The sequence below is a fragment of the Apostichopus japonicus genome, chromosome 5 (genome assembly GCF_037975245.1).
Source record: "Apostichopus japonicus isolate 1M-3 chromosome 5, ASM3797524v1, whole genome shotgun sequence".
Lineage (NCBI taxonomy): Eukaryota > Metazoa > Echinodermata > Holothuroidea > Aspidochirotida > Stichopodidae > Apostichopus > Apostichopus japonicus.
The window spans coordinates 15848851-15870786 of NC_092565.1; the positions used below are offsets into that span (position 1 = coordinate 15848851).

Sequence of the window (21936 nt, forward strand, 5' to 3'; positions counted from 1 at the left end):
GTCAAGTAGTAGCAAGAGACCTATATCTGAAAGCAGGGTCCAAACTCCAGGGCTCGGGACTACCTTCCAGAGAATTTCAGTTCCTCTTTCTGAAACTTTTGCAGGTTCAAGTGCCCCTGGGGCCCAAGGGCTTTAGTATAAAATTCCATGCAGATTATTATTCGGGGTTTAATTGCTCGTTACTAGAGAACAGAGATATCTGAAAACGCTCAGCCTGAGCGTTACCCTGGGTCCCCTCTTGACCCCTGAGATACATTACATAGAAATTAAGGCGTTTAATATATACTAGTGTTTGCGCTCCAAAATCGCTTCGAAAGCGAACAAGACTGTTTAACAAATAATGCCATATAGCTGTAATTATATTAAAGCAAGTTGCCGCTTATGTTGTTCAGGTAGCCTATAGTCACTACAGTCGATTGCCGAAAGCTAATTGGAGTTGAAATCGATCAACTTCCCTCTTGGAAAATGGTGAATGTGCGACTCTGGTTATACGACATTGAAATCTGTCGCAACTTTAAATTTCCTGTAAACTTAAAATTTCAATAAATTACATTTTGGATCACCAGTGGAGTTTGGGGGAGGACGCGTTTCCCCGATCTCCTACCGGCCCCTAAATTTGCCCGTAATGTTCTCTTTATACAGGCGCGTTTTCAGTATTTTGCCTTCTTATCCTGAGGGCATAACTTTTTGCTTGCTCCCAGTTGTCCCCCTACTCTGAAAATCCTTCTAACGCCATTGAAGCTCCTAACAAGTCCAATTCTTGTGAATTATCTATCGTTTTGAGGAGCGTTTCTCTCTTTCCAAATTGTAACGAAATGTCTGTTATATGCTTCCGTAATAAAGCTTCCATAGACTTTCATTGAAAGAAGGGCGGGCGTGACTGATTCCGCAAAAGCAGAGCTGCACAAAAGTAGTAAACATTACTAAAAGGGTTGGCGTTGCGAGGAAGCTGGCATAGTCGACAGTTTTCTTAGAAGGGTAACACAGACGTAAGTGTTCGGATCGTTTTGCCAATTTTCTCATTTTCCAAGTGACAAAGCTTATCGAAGCATTTGAAGATGGGAAGAGAGTTCATTTTTCTGGCCTTTTCACTGTTTGGTAAGTCTTCGTTTGTATTGTAGTTAACGTTACTAATTTCTTAAAGGGGGCAATATTAAAGTTAATGCTCTCCTTTACCCTCCGTTTAAGTCTACGTAGGCGAGATGGAGGAAATTGTTCATAGCTTCCGTGTTATTTTCACTTTCAATAGGCCGATATTATGATGTATGCTCTTGTATGGCATTATAAGTAGGATTTAGCCAACTTATGCCACAGTTACCAAGTTACAACGTATGACAAACAGTACTTCCATAATTTAAAAAGAAAGGCAGGAAGACCACAGAGAAACTGCAATTTTTGCAAACTATTGGCCTAAACGTAATCTGTTATGTCTGTTGACCAGATTGACCAGAGTATGACATTGACAGCCACTGCTTATCGGCCTGAGCGCTGGTTAGAAAATGGCTAAGGCCTGTGTTGGGCATACATGTATGTAATGCAATGACTATAGGCTAACCATTTATCAGGCTGACGTGAATAGCTGGTTTGGCAGATAATTTGGTCAAGGAATAGCCTTAATTTTGATTGCCGATGACATATATTGTAGGTTTTGGTCAATTGTATGTACACCATTTTAAAAACTAACTTTAAAAGCTTTGGAAAGAAAATTCTGGGGAACATGTAGATCTGTATAATGTTAGTGAGCTGCAATGTATGTTCAGAATGTGGCATTTCTGAAGTCAGAAAGGATCCTGCATGCTGTTGAAAATGTCATCCTTTCGGTATAGCTGGCCATGAAGCTACAATAGCTAACATTGATTGAGGCACTGCGATCAATGCATTAATTCTCTATAGGATATGCATGGTGCATTCGTAAACAAATCTTCTCTTAAAGGTAACAGTTAATGATGATCTCTCCGATCTTTCTCTGACCTTATGTTTCATTCTTCAGCTATGTGATTTCACTGATGCTGTAGAGAAGCAGGGAGAAATTTCCCAAAATTTGCTATTTGAGTATACATTAGATTTTTACTTTATATATCCAGTGAAAAAGTCTGAACTTGAAGTTCCTGGAAAAGGAAGAGGAATCCAAGTCGAAATTTGAATATAATCCACAAACCATCAATTGGTCAGATTTCCAGTTTATGGTTAATCAATATAGTTCTGCATATATTTGAAATGTTCAGGGTACCAAATTATAGATGCTTTGCTGTGAACTGTTAATTGATGGAAGGCATAAATTCTAGCTGTATTACAGACTGCATGAGATATACACAAATAGTAAATTTCATGGTAAACTTTTGCTGAAAAATTATCCTTGTAATTAAGTTCTCTTACAGCTAGGTCATTCTATCCCTATTTGCAAACTTGACCAGTACATGTATACCTGTGTGACAATCAAATTTCCTAGTAATTAGCCTGACCACAAGTGCTTAGTCATTGTGATATATACTGCATGGTACGGTAGTGGTACTAAATAGTTGATTCACACAATTCACATGGAGCTGGGTTCATTGATTTTTTTTTTTTTTGGTAAACTGTGTTAGTTGATATTTAATAATTTCGAGACCACAGCCAATTTTCAAGTATGCAGTAGGCTTTGAATTTCACAACTTTCAGCCGTTGCAAGCGAACAAATGCATTATAAGATCTATTGGCTGAATTTAAAGTTGTACCGACACCTATGAACAACATTGTCCTAATCACTCTAGCAGGTATTAGAAATCATGAAAAAATAGGTAATTCCCATCCAAATCCATCAAAGTCTTTTCTTAATTCTACTTAAATATTTAAATATATACATGAGCTGTTTATGCACATTGATGATGTAAAAGGGATCGAGTGACTGCCTAATTTTCTAGCGTGTTATTTGTTTTTACAACCTTTGTGTTTCAAGGACACTGAACAAAGGTTTGTGGCTTATAAAGGCCATTTTTTTAAATATTTGAATGTATTCTTTGACAGGAGTAACATCACAGCTGTTCAATTGATATAAAATAGTTGTGAATTAAGATTTTTGAAATAATGAAAGCAATATGCTTTAACCAGATTTCCATAGAAAAAAAAGTGAAACAACCTACAGAGTGAGTGCTACTTGCAGTTTGAAGGTGACCCTGGAACTTCATACAAAGTGTTAAGAAATTTGTTGCCTGTGGGTATCTAGGAAAAATATAGTTGAGGTCACCCTTGTCTGATAAAAAAAAGAGGTGTGTTATAATATATATACCAGAATGCAAAATGCATAATTGAGGTTTCGATCATTGCACTATCTAGACTTCTGCTTGTTAACCAGAAATAGCTGTCACAATATAAATGACCCGAACCACTATTTTGATGTACATGCAATTACACTATGACGTAATAAACACAGGTCAGTCTACTGTATGTGGCTGTACACATGCACCTCCACCAAAAACAAAAGGGGTCTTGTACTCAATGTGATGCATCTACACACCAAGTATGGGTTGTAGCAATGATTCCCATCGTTATATAACATATGTAAAAGGGTTTTCAAAGTTTGACCTCTGGTGACCTCAAATGAGATTTGACCAGCTCACAAGCAACAGGAGATCTTGTACTCAATATGGCAAATCAATATCATGTATGAAATGTATCTATGATTTCTACTATGAGAAATCATGTTTTGAAGGTTCAAAGGTAGTAAATGAGCAGCTAGGCCTACTGCAGTGTCTCAAACAAATAAACATGAAACATCTGCAAAAATATCTACGAATAGCTTGGCTTCAGTTACATAAGAGCAGCTCCTCTAGTACAAGGCGCATACACTACTATATATACAGTAGCTAGGTGTGCGCGAGTCCTAAGCCTGCAGTATATACAGTACCTCACTGCTACTTGAACCACTACTAGATTAGCGCAATTCGTACTTTTTCCCAATTATTTATCTTGTCTTTTAGCTGCAGATTGGTTTGCGAACAATATCGCTATTACTCCATTACACTGACTAAATACAGTAAAATGCGATCTTTGACGCATTGAAAATCTAAGGTTGAAAGAGCATCTATCTTCCACACCTATCGGTGTTGAGAGAAAATCTTTGCAAAACATCCTAGCAGGAAGAATAGCAAACTTGTCTCAAAACTCCATAAACTGTACAGTATATATTACAAATTGTGACTGATGGCATGTAGGAAATGCCTTAAGAAATATTTGAGTAGATGCTTGGCCATCTTAAGTGTATTGGTATTCTGACACAAAACATTTTTTCCTTCACGCTTTTGTGTTAGCGAACTTTTACCAATACCGTTGTATGTACAAGCAGTATATGAAACTTTGTTCACACGTATGTACGGAGTGCCAATCAAATAGCGACACAGTTCCTTCAATGCTATTTTTGTTGCTGGTTTGCTGGTTCACTGATATATCTACAGATGCCCAACAGCTTATTTCCAATTGCCAACAACCTGTCCTTATATTCTTATGAGGTGTAACGCACATGTTTTCTGATAGGCTGGTCGGTTAGAGATACGGTATATTTATGAACAAGGTTTCCACAATTTGACCTCTGGTGACTCCAAATGATCTTTGACCTCCACAAAAAACAATTTGCTTCTTCTACTTAACCAGTCACAACAGCATACTAAATATGAGATTGGTCCAAGCTTCCCTTAACTTGAGATATCATGCTTACAAGGTTTTCAAAATGTGACCACTAGTGACCCCAAGTGAACTTTAACCTCCACAAAAATCGATAGGCTTCTCCTACTAAATGTGGTACTCTTTCACACGCAATACAAGATTGATCCAAGCTTCCCCTTTGAGATATCATGTTTACAAGGTGTCACAATTTGACACCTGTGGTTTTTCCTATGTACACGAAATATGAGATTGGTCCAATTAGCTTCCCTTGTTGAGATATGGTGTTTATAAGGTTTTCACAATTTGACACTTGGTGACCCCAAATGACCATTGACCTCCTCTGAAAACAATAGTCTTCTTCTGCTCAATGTGGTACACCTATACTCACCAAATATGAGATTTGTCCAAGCATAGAGGGTAATTTTATCTCCATGGGCAAATTGCTTCCCTTCTTGAAATTCAGTGTTTACAAGCAAGGCATCACACACACATCCACCTGCATGACTGCACATGTTACGATTATCATCGAAACCCCCCAAAAAGTGTGTTTAATATAAAATGAGGATGGTGACAAATAGTGCATGTACATCCTTGGAGGTAAAAACAGACCCTCCATGGTACATCCTGATACATCAGACAAGATAAGAACTAGCAAAGGATAACAGCTAGGATCTGCTGAGTTACTTACCCTCAATTGTGAACACAATTTCATGGCTCTATGAGCACACTGTGATGTGCTTCTGTGTGCAAGCTACTGGAGTGTTTTGTACAGCCTATTTTATATTCAAGGCATTTATATAGCGCCATAACTAAAACGATATTCTATGGGGCTTTACAAGGAAAAACTAAACAAACAAATGATCAAAAACAGCAACAAGACAAGACAGCAAAAAAGAAAAAGATGATTACTTGGCGGCTTCATTAAAGAGAACTGTCTTTAAACCTTTTTTGAAAGAGAGAAATGTGGATTGATTAGCAACCAAAGACGGCAAGTCGTTCCAAAGTCTGGCTTCAGTTTCAGAAAATACACGGTGGCCAAACTGTGTTGTGCGGGTGGCGGGAACGTTTTAAGTAGTAGCAGATATGCTTCTTATGCGGTATAACAAAGCACGCCTAGTAAACATCTTACACAAATAATCGTGGCCCTGTTTACTATTACATTTATAAAACATATAAAGAACCTTAAATGTAATGCGTTGCTCAATGGGGAGCCAATGTAAAGTGAAAAGACAGTCCCTGGCATTTTCATATTTTCTTCTGCACAGAATCAATTTCGCAGCTTGGTTTTGTATAGACTGTAATTGGGAAGCAGGGTAGCGGCAGGTAAACCGATCAGTAAAGCATTACAATAGTCGAGATGAGATATTACGAGGGCCAAGACCACAATCAAGGAACTTACGAATCTGTCTGATTTTGTTTAGGTTGCCACTAGCAAGCCTGCATTTCTCAGAAATATGTTTGTCACCAGTATAATTGTAGTGGCTGTACAAGGATGTTGTGTTGTGACCTTTCTTAAATAAACAAATCTGAGTTTGATATATTCTTGGTCTCCCTATTGGATCTACACAAGGTTAAAACTGGCAGGAAATTTTGATTTTAAATGAAGTTTGAGGGTATATTCAAATCTCTCTTTTATTGCAAGTACATGAAAGTGTATAACACAAAGTATCAACAAGTGTCTCATTGTAATAGCAGTATGGTAGTGTTGTGCCGATATTGCCAATATCGGTCTGGCCAATACCCGATATTCCAAATCCCGATATCGGCCCGATACAGATATTTTCATTTGCACAATTCACAAATTAACGACTTGTATTTAACTCTGAGAACTTTGCAGAATCATGTTAACTAGTAAATTAGTCAATATAAATAATATGTGCGTATTCTTCCTAACCTAGCTCTTTTCAAATGAACATTAAATAAACATCATACTCCCCACCAACTTCAAATGCATGAAACTGTGTGCTAGCATATTTTGGGCGGAAAAACACAAGATTATCCTTCCTGTTACTTCTCTTGTATTATTCGTTAATCTGTTTCACCAACGATGATCAACCCTTAGGCTGCAATATTATACAAACTATTGGCGGTGCAACAGTATACTGTATTGATTACCTTAAATCTTCATACCTTGCATTGGCAGTGCATGCTTACACCACAAGATTGCTTTAAAACTGCAAATAAGAATTACATACTTTAAAGTAAAGCAGTTCTTCCTAAGAACCATCATTGGGACCAACAATTATACATACATGTTCCATGCATCAGATCTGTACTCTGTAAACTCGACATTGTATTCATCTCCCTTGACTTGTACTATATATATGCCTCCCCCTAGCTCCCACCCTGCCCCTCCTACCTATCCCTCCCAAGGGATTTGGCAATTATTGTAGTAAAGAATCACCTTTTTCTTCATAGCATTGGGATCTGCTACAGTGACCGAGTTTGGTAAACTACTCGGTCAATTTCCAGCCAATAGCGATCATGATGTGGCCGGCACTATCTATGTGGTTGACGAAACGACAATATGGGTACGGGGATTTTCATACGATGGAGCTGCACCAGGTGAGGAACCATGTCAAAAGAAGTGTTTTCCGGTGTTTGTATTTTTCCCCTCAGTCTGTATGTGCAGTTGCTAGGAATTCAAATATTCTCACACATTATGTATGCATATATAATTTGTCATAAAATTAAACTTGATCTGGGTTTCATTGATAAGTGGGAAAAATCACTCTCTCAGAATTTACAGATCCAATCAATATTTGTAGTTTGTAATTGTATGCAATTGATTTGTTTGCTAGTGTACCCAGGTGAAGTTGATCAATATTTCGTGCATATGCATATATATACACAGTTTTGATTCAAATTATATATAAAGCTTATCGTACTAGCATAAGATAAACCCATTGATCGGGTTGGGGACTGATACTAAACCCATAGGCTCACAGTTACTGATATAATATTAGTCATTGGTAATGCAGGGAAGCAATTGGTAATTTAGGTCATTACAGTTTCAGATTAATGACTTTGTACCTATTTCGTAGATTGTCGGGAGGGAGGGGAGGGAGGGGAGGGAGGGGAGGGGGGGGGGAGTTAAAGGTAAATGGTATAAAATGTTTCCCGAAAGGTAATGAGGGTAGTATTGAAGAATTCAGTATGCATAGACTCTGGATTTGTGACTTGATTAATTCACGTAAGCTTCGACTTTGTACACAAGGTTTTGTATTCTGCCATGTTGTACGAATCTAACCGTAATTAAGAAATTAACAACTTTGCGATCCACTATCCCCCTCACAAGGTTTGCAAGGTCGGTAAGAGTGTCTCTTCAGTTTTCCCTTCTTGGAAACGAAGGATGGTGTGAGGATACCAACTAAGTATAATTTTTAAGTTAAGTACATCTTGACTAGCATTTCTCCCACCCCCCCTCCTCCTCCCTTGTGTCCTCAAGATTCTTTTCAAAGATCTAAATTGCATATATATGTACAGTACACCAAACAACGTTTGTGACAGGCATATATATCCTTCAAGCTGCAACTAGTTTCTCTTACGCTTTGAAGCTAGTTAGTCAAATCATTAGCCCATCTAAAGATTTTATCTTGTAATTTCTTCAAATATATACTCCTACTTTTGCCAGATGCCTTCTTCTACGGGGGAGATACACCGAATCCAAGTGAGAATGGAGTAATTATACCGGACGAATTAGGGACGTAAGTTGCACAATTTAGTCATATCTCAGAATGATGATTATACAGTTAGCTATCAAGATTTAGATATTAATATTTAGCTAGATCTTGGCCTTGGTGAATTTTATTATTTAAGTCATCACTGCTGAACCCTTCATTTCTTATATTACTAACCTTAACTGCGCATCCCAGTATAAAATCAGTATATTTTCCAACCCAAACTGTGCTGAACTGTTTATTGACATGCTGCTTTACTAAAATTCAAATTTAACTAATTTGTATTAGTTTGTTAATGTTTCTTATAGTTTGTACTGTACATATATATAATAAATGTTTAATTGAATTCGTAGTGAGTTGGAAAATCCGGAATATAAATCCAAAATATAAATCCAGAATATTAATATATATATATATATATATATATTATATATATATATATATATATTATATATATATATATATATATATATATATATATATATATATATATATATATATATATACCCGTAGAAGACAAAAAGGAGATCAGAAGCACATTGATATCTGAGTCAGATTCCATTAAATATTTAAAAAGGGCACTGGTTGTCATTACATTGAATTTCAAAATAATTTATGTAAACATAAATATGAAATATGCAGTGTTTTACTGAGAGCTGACAGAGTTGTTGTGATACATACATTGTGTGAAAATTCCAAGTGATGAGTACAGTACAGCATACTGTATATATGCAAGTTTGCCTGTGGAGATTGACCAAGGAAACTCGATACATAGCTTTGGGCATAATACCTATAATGATATGACTGCATTAGATACAAATTGATGCAGCAGCAATTTCATACTTGTTTGCACTAAAAAATAATTAAGAAAATATTCGTGTAATTTTGCTCTCCCATGCAAGCACATTGATTACTCCTACAGTACAGTAGTAGTTTATGCTCATGCTGTGTTTTAATGGCAGACAGTATCGATCGCTGACCTGGAATGGTAATTTTCAGCACAGTTCCTCATAATGAATTTTTGCTGTGTCATCATGTACAGTGTGAAACTTGAAATATATATAGATATATATAACTTGTATGTTAACATAGAAAGAGACTTATTGCACAGACTGGTATTTCTTAAGTGCAGTTCCGTGTTTTTCAAACCACCAGCAGATAAGTAATGAGTGCAATATTATGAACGAATCAGCTTCGACAAACTGAAAGTCACTAGCAATCAGTTTCAGCTGGTATTTAAAAGGAATTAGCAGTTAGAACAATTTAAAGAATTTGGAGTGTGGCTATAGATGGATGTGGTTACTTTCCGTTTTATATGAATTAATTAATTATAATGTACATGTGTTCTGTCATCTTGAAAATTTGGTCTAATTTTGATTCATTTACAGTTGGAATTGACTAAGTATGTGTTTACACACATCTTCTTCGCATTTATTTACTAGCTATATAGTATGCACGTAGGGTTTACATATTTCATTGGTTGAAAAGTGGGACACCATATGTTCCGGCGAGAGGGTCATCCCATACACCCCTCTTTGAGGATAATTTGGGAATTTAAAGAGGACTACATAATGAATGATGGCTTATTTACAGTTTTACACCAGTTTAGAAAAGTGTAATATATATATTTATAGATATATATTTATAGATATATAGATATATTTATAGATATATAGATATAGAATAGATATAGATTTATAGATATATATTTATAGATACATTAGTGAGAGAGGAAAAATGGAAACGTCAAAAATGGAGTTGTTGGTGTAAGGGGTAGGCTGAGGCGCAAGCCCCTTCCGAAATCCTGAATCCGTCACTGGCTACCCTGTGTATATAATAGGGATCAGTGCTGTAATTATGTCACTGTTCCTCTTTCTCTTTCCGAGGTCTTCGCGTTTTTCTTCTGTTCCCTCCTTTTCTCCTTATTCTCTTTCTTCTTTTTCTTTTCCCTTCCTTTCTCTCCTTCCTCCTCTTCCCCCCCCCCTTTTTCCCTTTTTTCTTCTCTCTTTTTTCTCTCCTCTTTTTCTTACCCGGGGGTCGCGCGCCCCAGACGCCTCCCGTGGATACGCGCCTGTATATAAAGAGAACATTACGGGCAAATTTAGTGGCCTATAGGAGACCTGGGACACAAGCATTTACAACTCTTGGTCTTTCATTGTCTTTCCTTTTGATCTAGAACGATGAAACTTGGTATGTACGATGATCAGAATTTAATTCTTACGCTCCCGACGGGAAAGACGATTACCGATTTCAAGTGGATTTCCATTTGGTGCCGGCTTGTTGGCGTAAGTCTTTATTGTCTTCTCTGATAAAAAAAATTTTAACGAAAAAATCAAAATTTTGTGCCAATACTTTAAAAAAACAGTCTTAGCATGAACTCAAAACTTAATAGATGCTAAGCAGAACTTTCCTCAAGTGGAAAGTAATTACGAAATTGTAATTTATAGGCAATTCAGTTTGAACATATATGAAGATGATTTAACATAAAGACACTTCTTAGCACAGATATATTTTATGAATTTGGGGGTTCTATCACGGATAGATTTTTTCTTTGCAGTTGAGATTTGAATGTCTGAGCAGTTCTTTTAAACGTTAAATATTACAGTAACTTGCCATTATAGTGTTGGTAGCTTAAATCACTCGAATCAATCTGGTTTAAGGGATAGATATTGGATGCAAAAAACACTTAAATTGTTTTTTGATTATCACAAAAGGAATGAACCTTAGACGAACGTAACAACGGTTTGTGACGCAGTGAAGAAATCAAACATGTCACAAATTTGTGAGGCACAAAATTATGTGTTCTGGATGAAAATGTTCATAAATGGATAGTTTAGGAGCAGACAGGTTAAGGGGGTGAATTGCAAGTATGTTTGCTTGAAATAGTACATGGCTTGATAAGGGTTGAGTAGTGCAAAAGCTACAATTAATGTCAAGAGGCAAATTAAAGCCATAAGAAAGTTTTGAACTCACTGCACTACTGTAGATGTCCTGCAAGTTTACATAGGTGACGACAGTAGTATATATGTACAGTAAGTGTATATTAAAAATTGTCACAATATTACCTTTTTCTACTTGTATATTGTTGTGCAATGGGAAATAGGATCCATGAGGTCAGTTGGAAAGGGTGAACTATTTCCTCTTTATAATGTGAAGTGATAGTTGAATGGTGGATTTGACAGGGAAAATATGGTAAATAGATGTACCCAGTTCGAGGAAAAGGGAAATTTCAATAGATTACAGTACTTTAATGTAACTTTAAACAGTTTTTAAGTTTTCAAAATTAGCGAGTTTGCCAAGAAGTAAAATGACAATATTGATCGAGTATTACATTCGCCTGACCTGCTCTAGACTCGTCTGTAGAAGTCAATTTCTCTCTCCGTGCTAGTTGAAAGATCATGTTTGCATTGACATACATGCAGCTTATTTCTAAAAAGCACACTATGCAACAAGTATGTCTCAACAGTTTTTGATCTGGCCTAAATTGTAAAAGTTTTGGTAATTTAACTACAGTATCTACTGTTTATTTTTTATACTTACATATATTTAAACATCTTAACTAGATTTGTTATAATTTTCTTTGTACAAACATATTTCATTTTTAATAGATAATTTTTCCATAATATATCTATTGCGGAGACAATATTTCTACAAAAAAAAAAGATACTTTTTGATGAAATGCTAAGTACAGAGAACAAAAAATTCACAGCCTAGACAAAACTCCAAATGTATCTGGTTTCAAATATAAATCAGACCGGAAGATTATAGCATTTGCCCAGATGACATCATAGACCGCCTATTGTGTTCCAACTTCCTGGAGTAGTTAGAAAGTTTAGACAGTCAAAATAGGTGGTTACAACAATATCTTGAGTTAGGGATATAAGATATTGAGATGGGGTTCTCAACTTCAGTAACAGTTAGGAATATATTTCTCTTCAATAATAGTTTCACATTGTTCTCTTGATAAACAATCCTTATTTAATAACTGTAGCAACTGTTCAAACTGCCTACAAAAATGAGGGCTTTGAATCTTTGATAAATACATACTTGCAAAATGCAAGCAAATTACAGGACTTCTGTCCTAGTCTGATCAGGCACTCCATAGATCATGGTTGCATTCGCAGAATTAGCAAGAAGTGGCAGTATGCATGCCGCATATGGTTCACTCTTGGCTTAATGCCAAGTACTGCACAAACTCTCTCTTGTTGTATAATCATAAAATTAAACGAGACCTAAGTTGATCAGGCGCACTCTTAAATCATGGTTGCATTCCCAGAATTAGCAAGAAGTGGCAGTATGCATGCCGCATATATGGTTCACTCTTGGCTTAATGCCAAGTACTGCACAAACTTAACTCTATCTTGTTGTATAATCCTCAAATTAAGCGAGACCTAAGTTGTAAGTTTGATATAGTGATTCTACAGACATCACACAAATGAGGGATTATATGAGTGTTATTACTGCAATTAGATCTCATGTAAATCTGAAGTCTTTGTGTGATGGAGGTAGAATGTAGGTATTCGTGCTGATAATAGGCTCAAATTGTGATTATATATGTGTGGTACTATCTACCAGGGGTTATTAATTAGGGAGTGCTATGTGCACTCAGTCAAGTATGACTTATGATGCAGCTGTTGCTATGTATTCTCTCATTTACAAATAACAACAAATAGATGATGCATGAACTGAGTGTAGTTTGTGAGACCTTCACTAATATTGAACAAATATTTGTTTCATTTTCTAAATATATCACAGCCTTTTCATCAGAGAAACCCAACCACAGGTCTCATTGTTAGAGATATTAGCTCATTGCTTGTGGGCAAAAGAAAAAACATTTTTCATTGTTATTAACTAAAATGGCTTTATAGATCTTTGTAGATAAAAACAAACAAATCACAATACAAGGGTATATATTGTTATATTTCCTTTGTTCTCTTTCAGTATATCTAAAAGGCCCTGATATAGACAATTTTTTGTTGCTGTTATTCTTTTAGTGGTTGCCCTGGCTGGTCGAAAATGACTAATCAGACTGAATATATTACAATTCAGTCTCAGCCTCAGGATTAGATACAGTCAATTGAATTGGTATCTCAATTGACAATAGAAATCTGACTGAGAAGTTGTTACTATTTCGAAAATAGATGCTGAGAATGTGGCACAAACTGCTGTTTAACATATAATAAAATCTCTCAAATTTAGTCCATGCTTCAAAATGAAATTGACAAAGTTTGAAATGTGATATACTGTGCATAGTGTATTCTGTCTAACAATGTAACACTCCAAATAATGTCTTAGAATAACATGTTAATATAAATACTTACATTTAAAAAAATTCTTTGCAAATTTTAAAGACACTGATATTTTTGGTTGGGGGAAGGGGAGGGAGAAGGGGGAGGGAGGAAGTGATTTAGTAGGCTGATGACATATTGCAGATTGTTGTTGTAGGTCAGCTCAGTCAGACCGCAGGGGGGGGGCTATTCCTGATTAATGCCATTAGAGATCACTGTACCTTTGTGTGTTTTGAGTCTGCAGAATCCCTTCACAAAAGATGTTACTTGATGTCACTGACATTCCAACACCACTTCCTACAAGGACATATATATCACAATGTCAATTTGAATGGAGTGTTGATAAAGCTATAACTTCCTTATTTTCAGGCCAACTTTGGGCATGTGGACGTTCCCAGCGACTTTGCAGCTCCAGCCATGGTTAGTCTGGGAGAACTTATGTTGAACCCAATTGTTCATGGGACTCGTGCTGATGATGTTATCGTTCTCAATACAAGGCAATTTAAATTTATTAATCTGGAATATGATGGCCGTGGGCCAGGTGAGTTCTTCCCGATAGATGTGGTATGATCTGATATGAGTCAGATCCTGGTCTGTGAGTAGATCAGATTTCACATTGCATGTACTATGACACAAAAACTGGCCTGTTAAAGTAGGTAATTGGGCGAGTTACCTGACTCGAGCCTGCTCCGAAGCTGTGACTCGGATCGGAAGCAGGAGTCGCTTAACAAATCTCTTGCACATGGAATAGCTTTCCTCCAAAGTTTGCTCCATTCATCTAGACTGCGAGATAATGCTCAAGATAGGCACTGTCTATGCTGACCGTTTACGTCTTAAAAATTGTATGGTCGATAAAGGCACTGTTAACCCACAAATCACATAATATCCAAGCCTGTTGCAGGACAGAAAACATCTTATGAAACTCTCAGATTAGGCACGTTGTGTGCAAAGTATGACACAAGCTATGTAGAAAATACCGCCATCAAATTAATCCTGAATAGTTTGACCACCTCTAACATGCGCTGCTCATCTAACAAAAGTGCTTTGTTCTTCAACTGTCCTTACAGTAGGCCCTTATGTTTGTGTTGGCTTTCTCTATACTGAAATGAGGATTTGAGGCTATAGATGATAAAGGCTAGTGCACATATGCCTTGTATAGTCATTGCTGCTCTGTATGGACCCACCGTGTATTTCTTTATTGGTCATTGCTTGAGTGACGAGGGAGTCACGACGCAACTCAGAGTCGCCAATTCCGAGTGCAGCAAGTACTTGACTCCAAATTATTAGGAGTCGCCCAAGAGTAAAGCTCATTCACTTGGAGTTTACCCACTGCACAGACTCTCAACAAATTCACATTTTGTTTAATACCAAAATCCCTGACACTTTCGTATGAGTGTGTGAATGGTGGAAATAAATCTAGCTTGCACTGAAAACACTTTCACATGAAATGTACTTATTGCAATGGCCTATAGCACTTTCACATGAAGTGTACCTATTGAAGTGTACCTATTGTAAAGGCCAACAGCACTTTTACCTTTCACATTAAGTGTACCTATTGAAGTGTACCTATTGCAAATTAAGACCGTACAACACATTCACGTGAAATGTATCCCTATTGTTAACGACGACAGCACTTTCACGTGAAGTGTACCTATTGAAAAGGCCAACAGCACTTTTACCTTTCACATTAAGTGTACCTATTGAAGTGTACCTATTGCAAAGGCCTACAGCATATTCATTTGAAGTTAAGGACGACAGCACTTTTACCATTTACATGAAGTGTACCTATTGAAGTGTACCTATTGTAAAGGCCTACAGCACTTTCCCCTTGCATGTAACAAGATGTATCACACTTTGACTTGAATGTATGTAAGTCTGAAATACTTTTAAATATGATAGGAGAGTTGATAAAGGATGTCTTACTGAAAACAATTGGTGGTTATGTGTACAGCATCTATAGTTATCTCATAACAGTATAAACTCACAAAGAAATTCTGTATTTTACATTAGTGTTTGTGGAAAGATGATTTGTTGTGTCAAGTTTTGACACTTTTGTTTTCTTTGATTGATGTTGTTCCATGCAGCTGCCTACTTTTGGGTTGACCAGGGCACCAATCCGTCAACTTCTGGTAAACGGGTACCTCATGAAGATGATAGAGGGTAAGTGTGCAACCCATGGCGTAATGGGAGATTAAGAGCAGTCTAGAATAGTGTCATTCAATCAGGCATGAGACTCTTCCGCGGAAACGCGGATTTCCGATTTTTTTTTTCATTTTGGCGTTTTTTCTCGTAATTCGCGTTTTTTATTATTTTTTATTATTTTTTTTATTTAATTTTTTTTTTTTTTTTTTTTTTTTTTTTTGCCGAACATGCTGGACTGTGAAGGGAAGGAACACCGAATTTGACCAGTGGTGGGATCAAGTAGCGCAAAGCAAGCAAAAAAGCCTATTTTTGGTTCAAAAAAGCTAATGGATAAATTATACAAGCAGAAATTCCACACTTTTTTGGCGAGTTACGTGATGTGATAGATTCCATCTAGAGTCCACCATTTTGCATCTAAGCCCTCCTTACCTGACAAAAAAATTCTAAAAGGGAAGGGGACACCCCGTCCCCTTAAACCCCTCCCCCAGGACGGCGATCGATAAATTTCAGATTTTTTTTCCCCGGCTCAGTCTCATCCCTGATTCAATGGTAGCTAGAGTTAGTGTTATACAATATATACAATTTTATATAAGGTTTTTTTTTTTTTAAATGGTAGGTTGGATGATGAAATGGTCATTCATTTTAGTCCCATCTGTTAGAAACACTAACCATCCTTTCTCTGTCCTTGAAAGTGTATGTTCTTGACAAATATATCTTATTGTGTCTGTTTTCTCTGATAGGTGCTATGGACATAGCTATTGTTTTGCATTAACAATTTGTTTGTTATAAAATGATGGATGATATTTTGCTCTCCTGCTTGTGGACATGAAAGCGCTTTCATGACCAACAACGTTTGTTTTGTGCCCTCTTTGTGAGATATTGCCACTCTCCAAGGCAAGTCCGTCCTTCCAGCAGGTGTATTAGCAACCTTTGTAACTGTCAGAGATAAATCCCAAAAAAAAACTGCAAACGCATTACCAGTGTTGAGACACTTTTTTTTTTTTTCATTTTTAGACTATTATGCAAGCATAACTATTTTTTTTTTTTGAAGTGTGGAAATGTTTTGAAGGTCTTTGTAGAAGGTTGTTTTTGTTTTATGTTGTCCATAAAGTATTATCTCCCTGGACGTGATTATCATTGATTTTTGCTGTGCACTTGTTTGCTATAAATCCTCTCTATTGTGTAAGGGTAATAACACCAGCACTGTCTCTGGGGGTGTCAGTCAAAGAGGTGCAATTTTTGAAGGTAGAATATACACCATTTGTGGCCCTTCTGGCATATATCTGGTATTTAGTGTTTTACTCTATGATCAAAATTTGAGCTATATTTGCACACTTGTTTGTTAAACCCCCACATAGTTAAAAGGATAATGGGTTGGCTGAAATATCACCAGCACTCTCTTAATAAGGGGGTCAGTAAATCCAGTACAAACTTTCAATGTTGGTGAACCATAAGGATAAGGAAGTACTCGAAAGGTCCAGAGGAGGGCTACTAGGATGATTAGTTCCTTAAAGGTTGTTCCTTATTATAGGCGGTTATAACTGTTGAATCTCACCACACTGGAGCTTAGGAGGTTACGTGGGGACTTGATCCAGATTTTCAAGATTGTGTATGGTGTTGACAATTTATCCTTCACCGACTTTTCATGTTTGCTAATAGTAGTTGTACCATTGTCTTAAACTCCATAAGTCACAAAGTTTTACATAACTTTTTTCTAATAGGGTTGTGAATGAGTGGAACGGGTTGCCTGAGAAATTCGTACTTGCAAGTAGTGTGAATGGGTTTAAGAATGCTTTGGACAAGAACTTTAAGCATTGTTATCGGGTCTGAGTGTTTGTGTCTTCATTTTTTTTCTCCTATAGGGTCCTTGATGGGGACATGAGTGTCCCTCCTGATCCTTTTTTTGTCCTAAACTAAACTAAACCATTCTTTGCCTGATCTATTGCATACTCTTTGTCAATGGGTATTTCAGCCACACCCTAAAACAACAGAGGGAGATGTTATTTGATCCTTTCTAGTTCTGTGAAACTTGACAAGCTACAGTCTCTTAAACCACTGAGAATTCTTCTTTTTTTGGGGGGGGGGGAGGTTCTCTGATGGACGCTCCTGGGCATACTACATGCATACTACCTAATTCACACATAGTGTCACATAGCGGAGCTAACATTTGACTTTTACCACTCATAACTTGCACATATTAGCAACGAAATGTTTCCACCGTTCGTTTGAAAACTTACCCAAAGTTGACCACCACAGGAAGGACTTTGACTAGAACAATTACTGACCCATTTTAATTCATTCAAATTTCGAAATTAGAAGACAAGTATGAAATCTTGTTGCCATTTTAGCACCAGTCAAACTTTTGATATATATATATGGGAAGTAACTAATATTGCTTTCTTTCAAATTGAACTATAAGGAGGACATTTGAGAGATTTCGGAAAAAAGTGACATTTTTAACTAGTACTGTGACGATCATTTATCATTTGCATTCTGTAAAAAACAAAAGTTTTCCTATACCTTCATTATTAGTATCAAAGAGCAGGGTTACCTCCTGGTATTTGTTTTCTGAGGTGGCAGCCTCTCTCTCTCTTGTGTGACTGCCTCGCCAAAATTATTACCAAAATCACTGCCACACTGTTTCAGAGATGGAATAAAAAATGCAAGGATTGCAATCCAACTTTTTTAACCCACCCCATCATCTGACATCATTGAACAATTGGTTGTGAACAGTAAATTATAGCAACAAATAAAAGTTTTTCTGCCTATTTAACATAGCATTTTGATCTAATTTATTGTAAGGATGATTGACACTAGGATATTAAAAAAAATTCCAGGCAACCATTCACCCACACACCCCCCTCCTCATGCACACGCCCTGCAGTGTCACTAACCAGTTACCCCCTCTCACAAGAGACATAAAAACTAAAAAACCCCTTTGATTCTTTAGCCTGTGGCACAACCAGTCCCCCTTCACCTTCCCCCTTCCTCTCCAAAAGAATCTTACTTCGATGCAAATAACTTCATAAAATCTTGAAATTAAGTTATAACAACTAACAGGCTATTTTCTGGACAAAAACAAAAGGGGTTTCCTCCATTAAATGGACACCATAACATTTACAGTACAAGCCCTGTCTATGGTCAGTTTTAAGTGGATAGAAAGCACAAACATATATTTGGTTTTTTTGTTGCACAACAAGGACTTGATTCCTTCAACGTAGGTTTATGAAATATAACAAAGTATCATTGTTTAATCAGTTCGATTTGAAGGTTGGATATGAAATATTAGAGCAATTGAATTTCATGTAACATAATATATATATGAGGGTCTTTTGTACTCACTACACTGGGATTACTTATATCAACCTGTCATTACAGAGATTGGCAATTGAAACCTATGATAACGTAAACATATATATAGGAAGCTAGAGATCGACCAGATGCAATAAACTTGCCTCTGAAGGCAATCCTGCTAGGATAAAAAGTTGAAGCCTTGTAACTTCCGCACAAATACCTACACAAGCATTTCCTTAGATAAGCATGCTTTCTTTTGTGGAGAGGGGGAGGGGGGGGGGCACAGTTGAGGGTGGAGGCTCCATCCTGGACTTAATGAGAAACATGTCCATGATGTCATACTTTGAAAAGCTGATGTAGCGCTAATCGGAGTAGATGAAAACAGAAGAAGAAATGTAACCAAAAGAATAAAAACTTGTACAATTTGAAGGATTAATTGATAGTGTGAATGATTTATTGATGGTTTGCATGCATGGTTTATTGACCATAATAATAATAGTATTCTATAGGTCTCAAAGTGCTTTACAGACGTTATATTACCCCTGGTCAATGATAACCTGTCCCAGAGACAAACCCTCCAGGCTGCTGCAGTTATATACTGCCCCAAATGACAAGTTACCTCAGAGGTACCTGTCTGACCCCTTGGGTGGAGAGAGGCAATTGAGATAAAGCATCTTGCCCAAGGACAAAAACGTAATGAACTAGGCAGGAATCGAACCAGCAATCCTTGGATCACGAGTCCGAAACCGTAGCCAATTGTCAGCCATGCTCTCACTTTTGATGGTTTGAATGATTTATTAATGGATTGAATGATTTACAGATGTGAACATATGTATCAGTTGAGGATGATTTAATAATACTTCATACTTTCTTTAAACATGGCAGACTTCAGCAAACAGGTTACTCGCAAAGGTGTGGTTGGTCTCAATCATGGATGAGTTTCTTTTGTAATTTCATCCAATTCAAAGATATTTCAGTAGCCTCTGCAATTTCCCATCTGCAGTTATACTGTTGATGAATATCTTGGGCACAAAAAACCCCTCTCTCTGAGCAACATAAATGGTTATAATTTACATCTAAAATGGAAACAAAATGCCTAGCTACGTAGTCTTCTGTCCATACTACGTGATTTTCTTTTGTAATTTCATCCAATTCAGAGATATTTCAGTAGCCTCTGCAATTTCCCATCTGCAGATACTGTTGATGAATTTCTTGGGCCCAAAAAACCCTTTCTGAGCAACATAAATGGTTAGTTACATCTAAAATGGACAAGAAAGGCCTAGCCATGAAGTCTTCTGTGCTTAATACATGTATGGTTGTGACGCTATGTACTATAACACCCTACAAGCCATTCCACAGATTTGTTTTTTTTTTTTTCTTTTGAAAGTCAGTCTAATCCTTGTACTCAATTTCAAGTGTTTCGAATCTGCCAGGAACAAGATACTTTCATGATTCTTATAACTTTCAATTTTTAGCAAAACAGAATGTCAAATATATATTTCCGTGCACCTGTCATATTCCATATCTTTTCAAGGTCTTTAGTAACAATATGGTTATTGGTTTATTGATCCAAATGTTGGAGAGAACAACAACATTAGTTATGGTGTAGATCAAGAATCCTTGCAGCCATTGATTTGCAGTTTTTGATTGATAGTTTCTCCCAGCCTGTAGTGTTATGTTTTGTCCTTTATGTGTTGGCATGGCGACGTGGTGCTTGTCTGCCATCGTTCAAGGAGGATGCAAATTACAGGCTTCTCTACAAATTCAAACGATCTCTTCTATATTATTGTTAACCATCTTAGTAATTTGTTATTGTTAAATTGGACAATCATCTTTGTTTCAGTGAACGAGTAAAAGAAGGTAAATAGAGGGTTGCAGAAAGAAAGAGGCATTGAAAAGCTTGTGGAATATCAGTGGCGGACTGGCCACACGGGCATTTGGGCAATGCCTGGTGGCCCGATGGGCAGGTGGGCTGGGGAGCCTGGTAAAATATACAGCCCATATTCACAGTTGTTAATAGAAAACAGACGGGCTGTGTAGAAATATATATATATTTAAACTGTGGGAATCAGTCATGTAAAGACTGTCCTCCATCTCTGCTGCTACTGTACAAGGTGCTCCTCAAGTTGAACCTTTTCACCGATGCTTACAAGAGCATTGGCCTTACTTACAAGATGCTGGTAACGTTAATTGTGTCACAAGTGGCATGTGAACATTCTTTTTTGCCTTGAAGAGACTCAAAAACCATTTGAAGAAGTACAATGACACAAGAACATCTTGAGGCGTTCATGTTGATTTCTGTGGTAAAAAGGATCTTGGCCAAACTTGACACTAAAACTATCATTGATGGTGTGGCTGCCAGAAGCAGCAAACTGCGTAGGCTCCTACTCTCGTAGACATGACATGTGCTCGTGTTATTGATTTTATTTAGGTTTATTTTCAATTTTTTCAAGCATGTTGTCACAAAATGCTTGAAAGACTAATTCAAATCCAGTCTAAAACATATAATTTTGCCTAGTATTGTTTACGTTTTTAACTTTCCTCAATTTAATCAAGTGTTGCTTTTGGAAATTATTTTGGATTTAAAGGATTATTGTTACCTACAAATTGAGATATATAGCACAATTTTGCATCTAGGCATTCCTTAACTTCACCCCTCCCCCAGGACGGAGATCACTAGTAAAGTAACATTTCAATGAATAATGGGCCAGTCTAGGTGAAAAATGCCCAGGCCGGTTTTAAGACCCAGTCTGACCCTGTGGAAGATTGATCATGACTGACCATTGATGTTCTAGCATATTTGCTAGTAATAATGCTAGACCTTCAAAGATTGATATAAAATTTTGTATGTACAGTACCATGTGATGTCAGACAAGTGCTAAGAACTCAACACA

General features: G+C 36.9%; 1 protein-coding gene across 1 annotated transcript in view; it reads left to right on the plus strand.

Annotated features, from left to right (window-relative positions):
- The first annotated feature begins 898 nt into the window (after positions 1-898).
- The window catches only part of LOC139967856 (protein Skeletor, isoforms B/C-like), a 36644-nt gene continuing 15606 nt past the window's right edge, over positions 899-21936 (plus strand). Inside the window, exons 1-6 of the mRNA XM_071972005.1 lie at positions 899-1098; positions 7057-7203; positions 8273-8345; positions 10495-10603; positions 13976-14147; positions 15691-15766. Of these exons, the coding sequence (XP_071828106.1) occupies positions 1059-1098; positions 7057-7203; positions 8273-8345; positions 10495-10603; positions 13976-14147; positions 15691-15766 (617 nt within the window). The 5' untranslated portion in view covers positions 899-1058. The remainder of the gene's footprint in view (positions 1099-7056; positions 7204-8272; positions 8346-10494; positions 10604-13975; positions 14148-15690; positions 15767-21936) is intronic.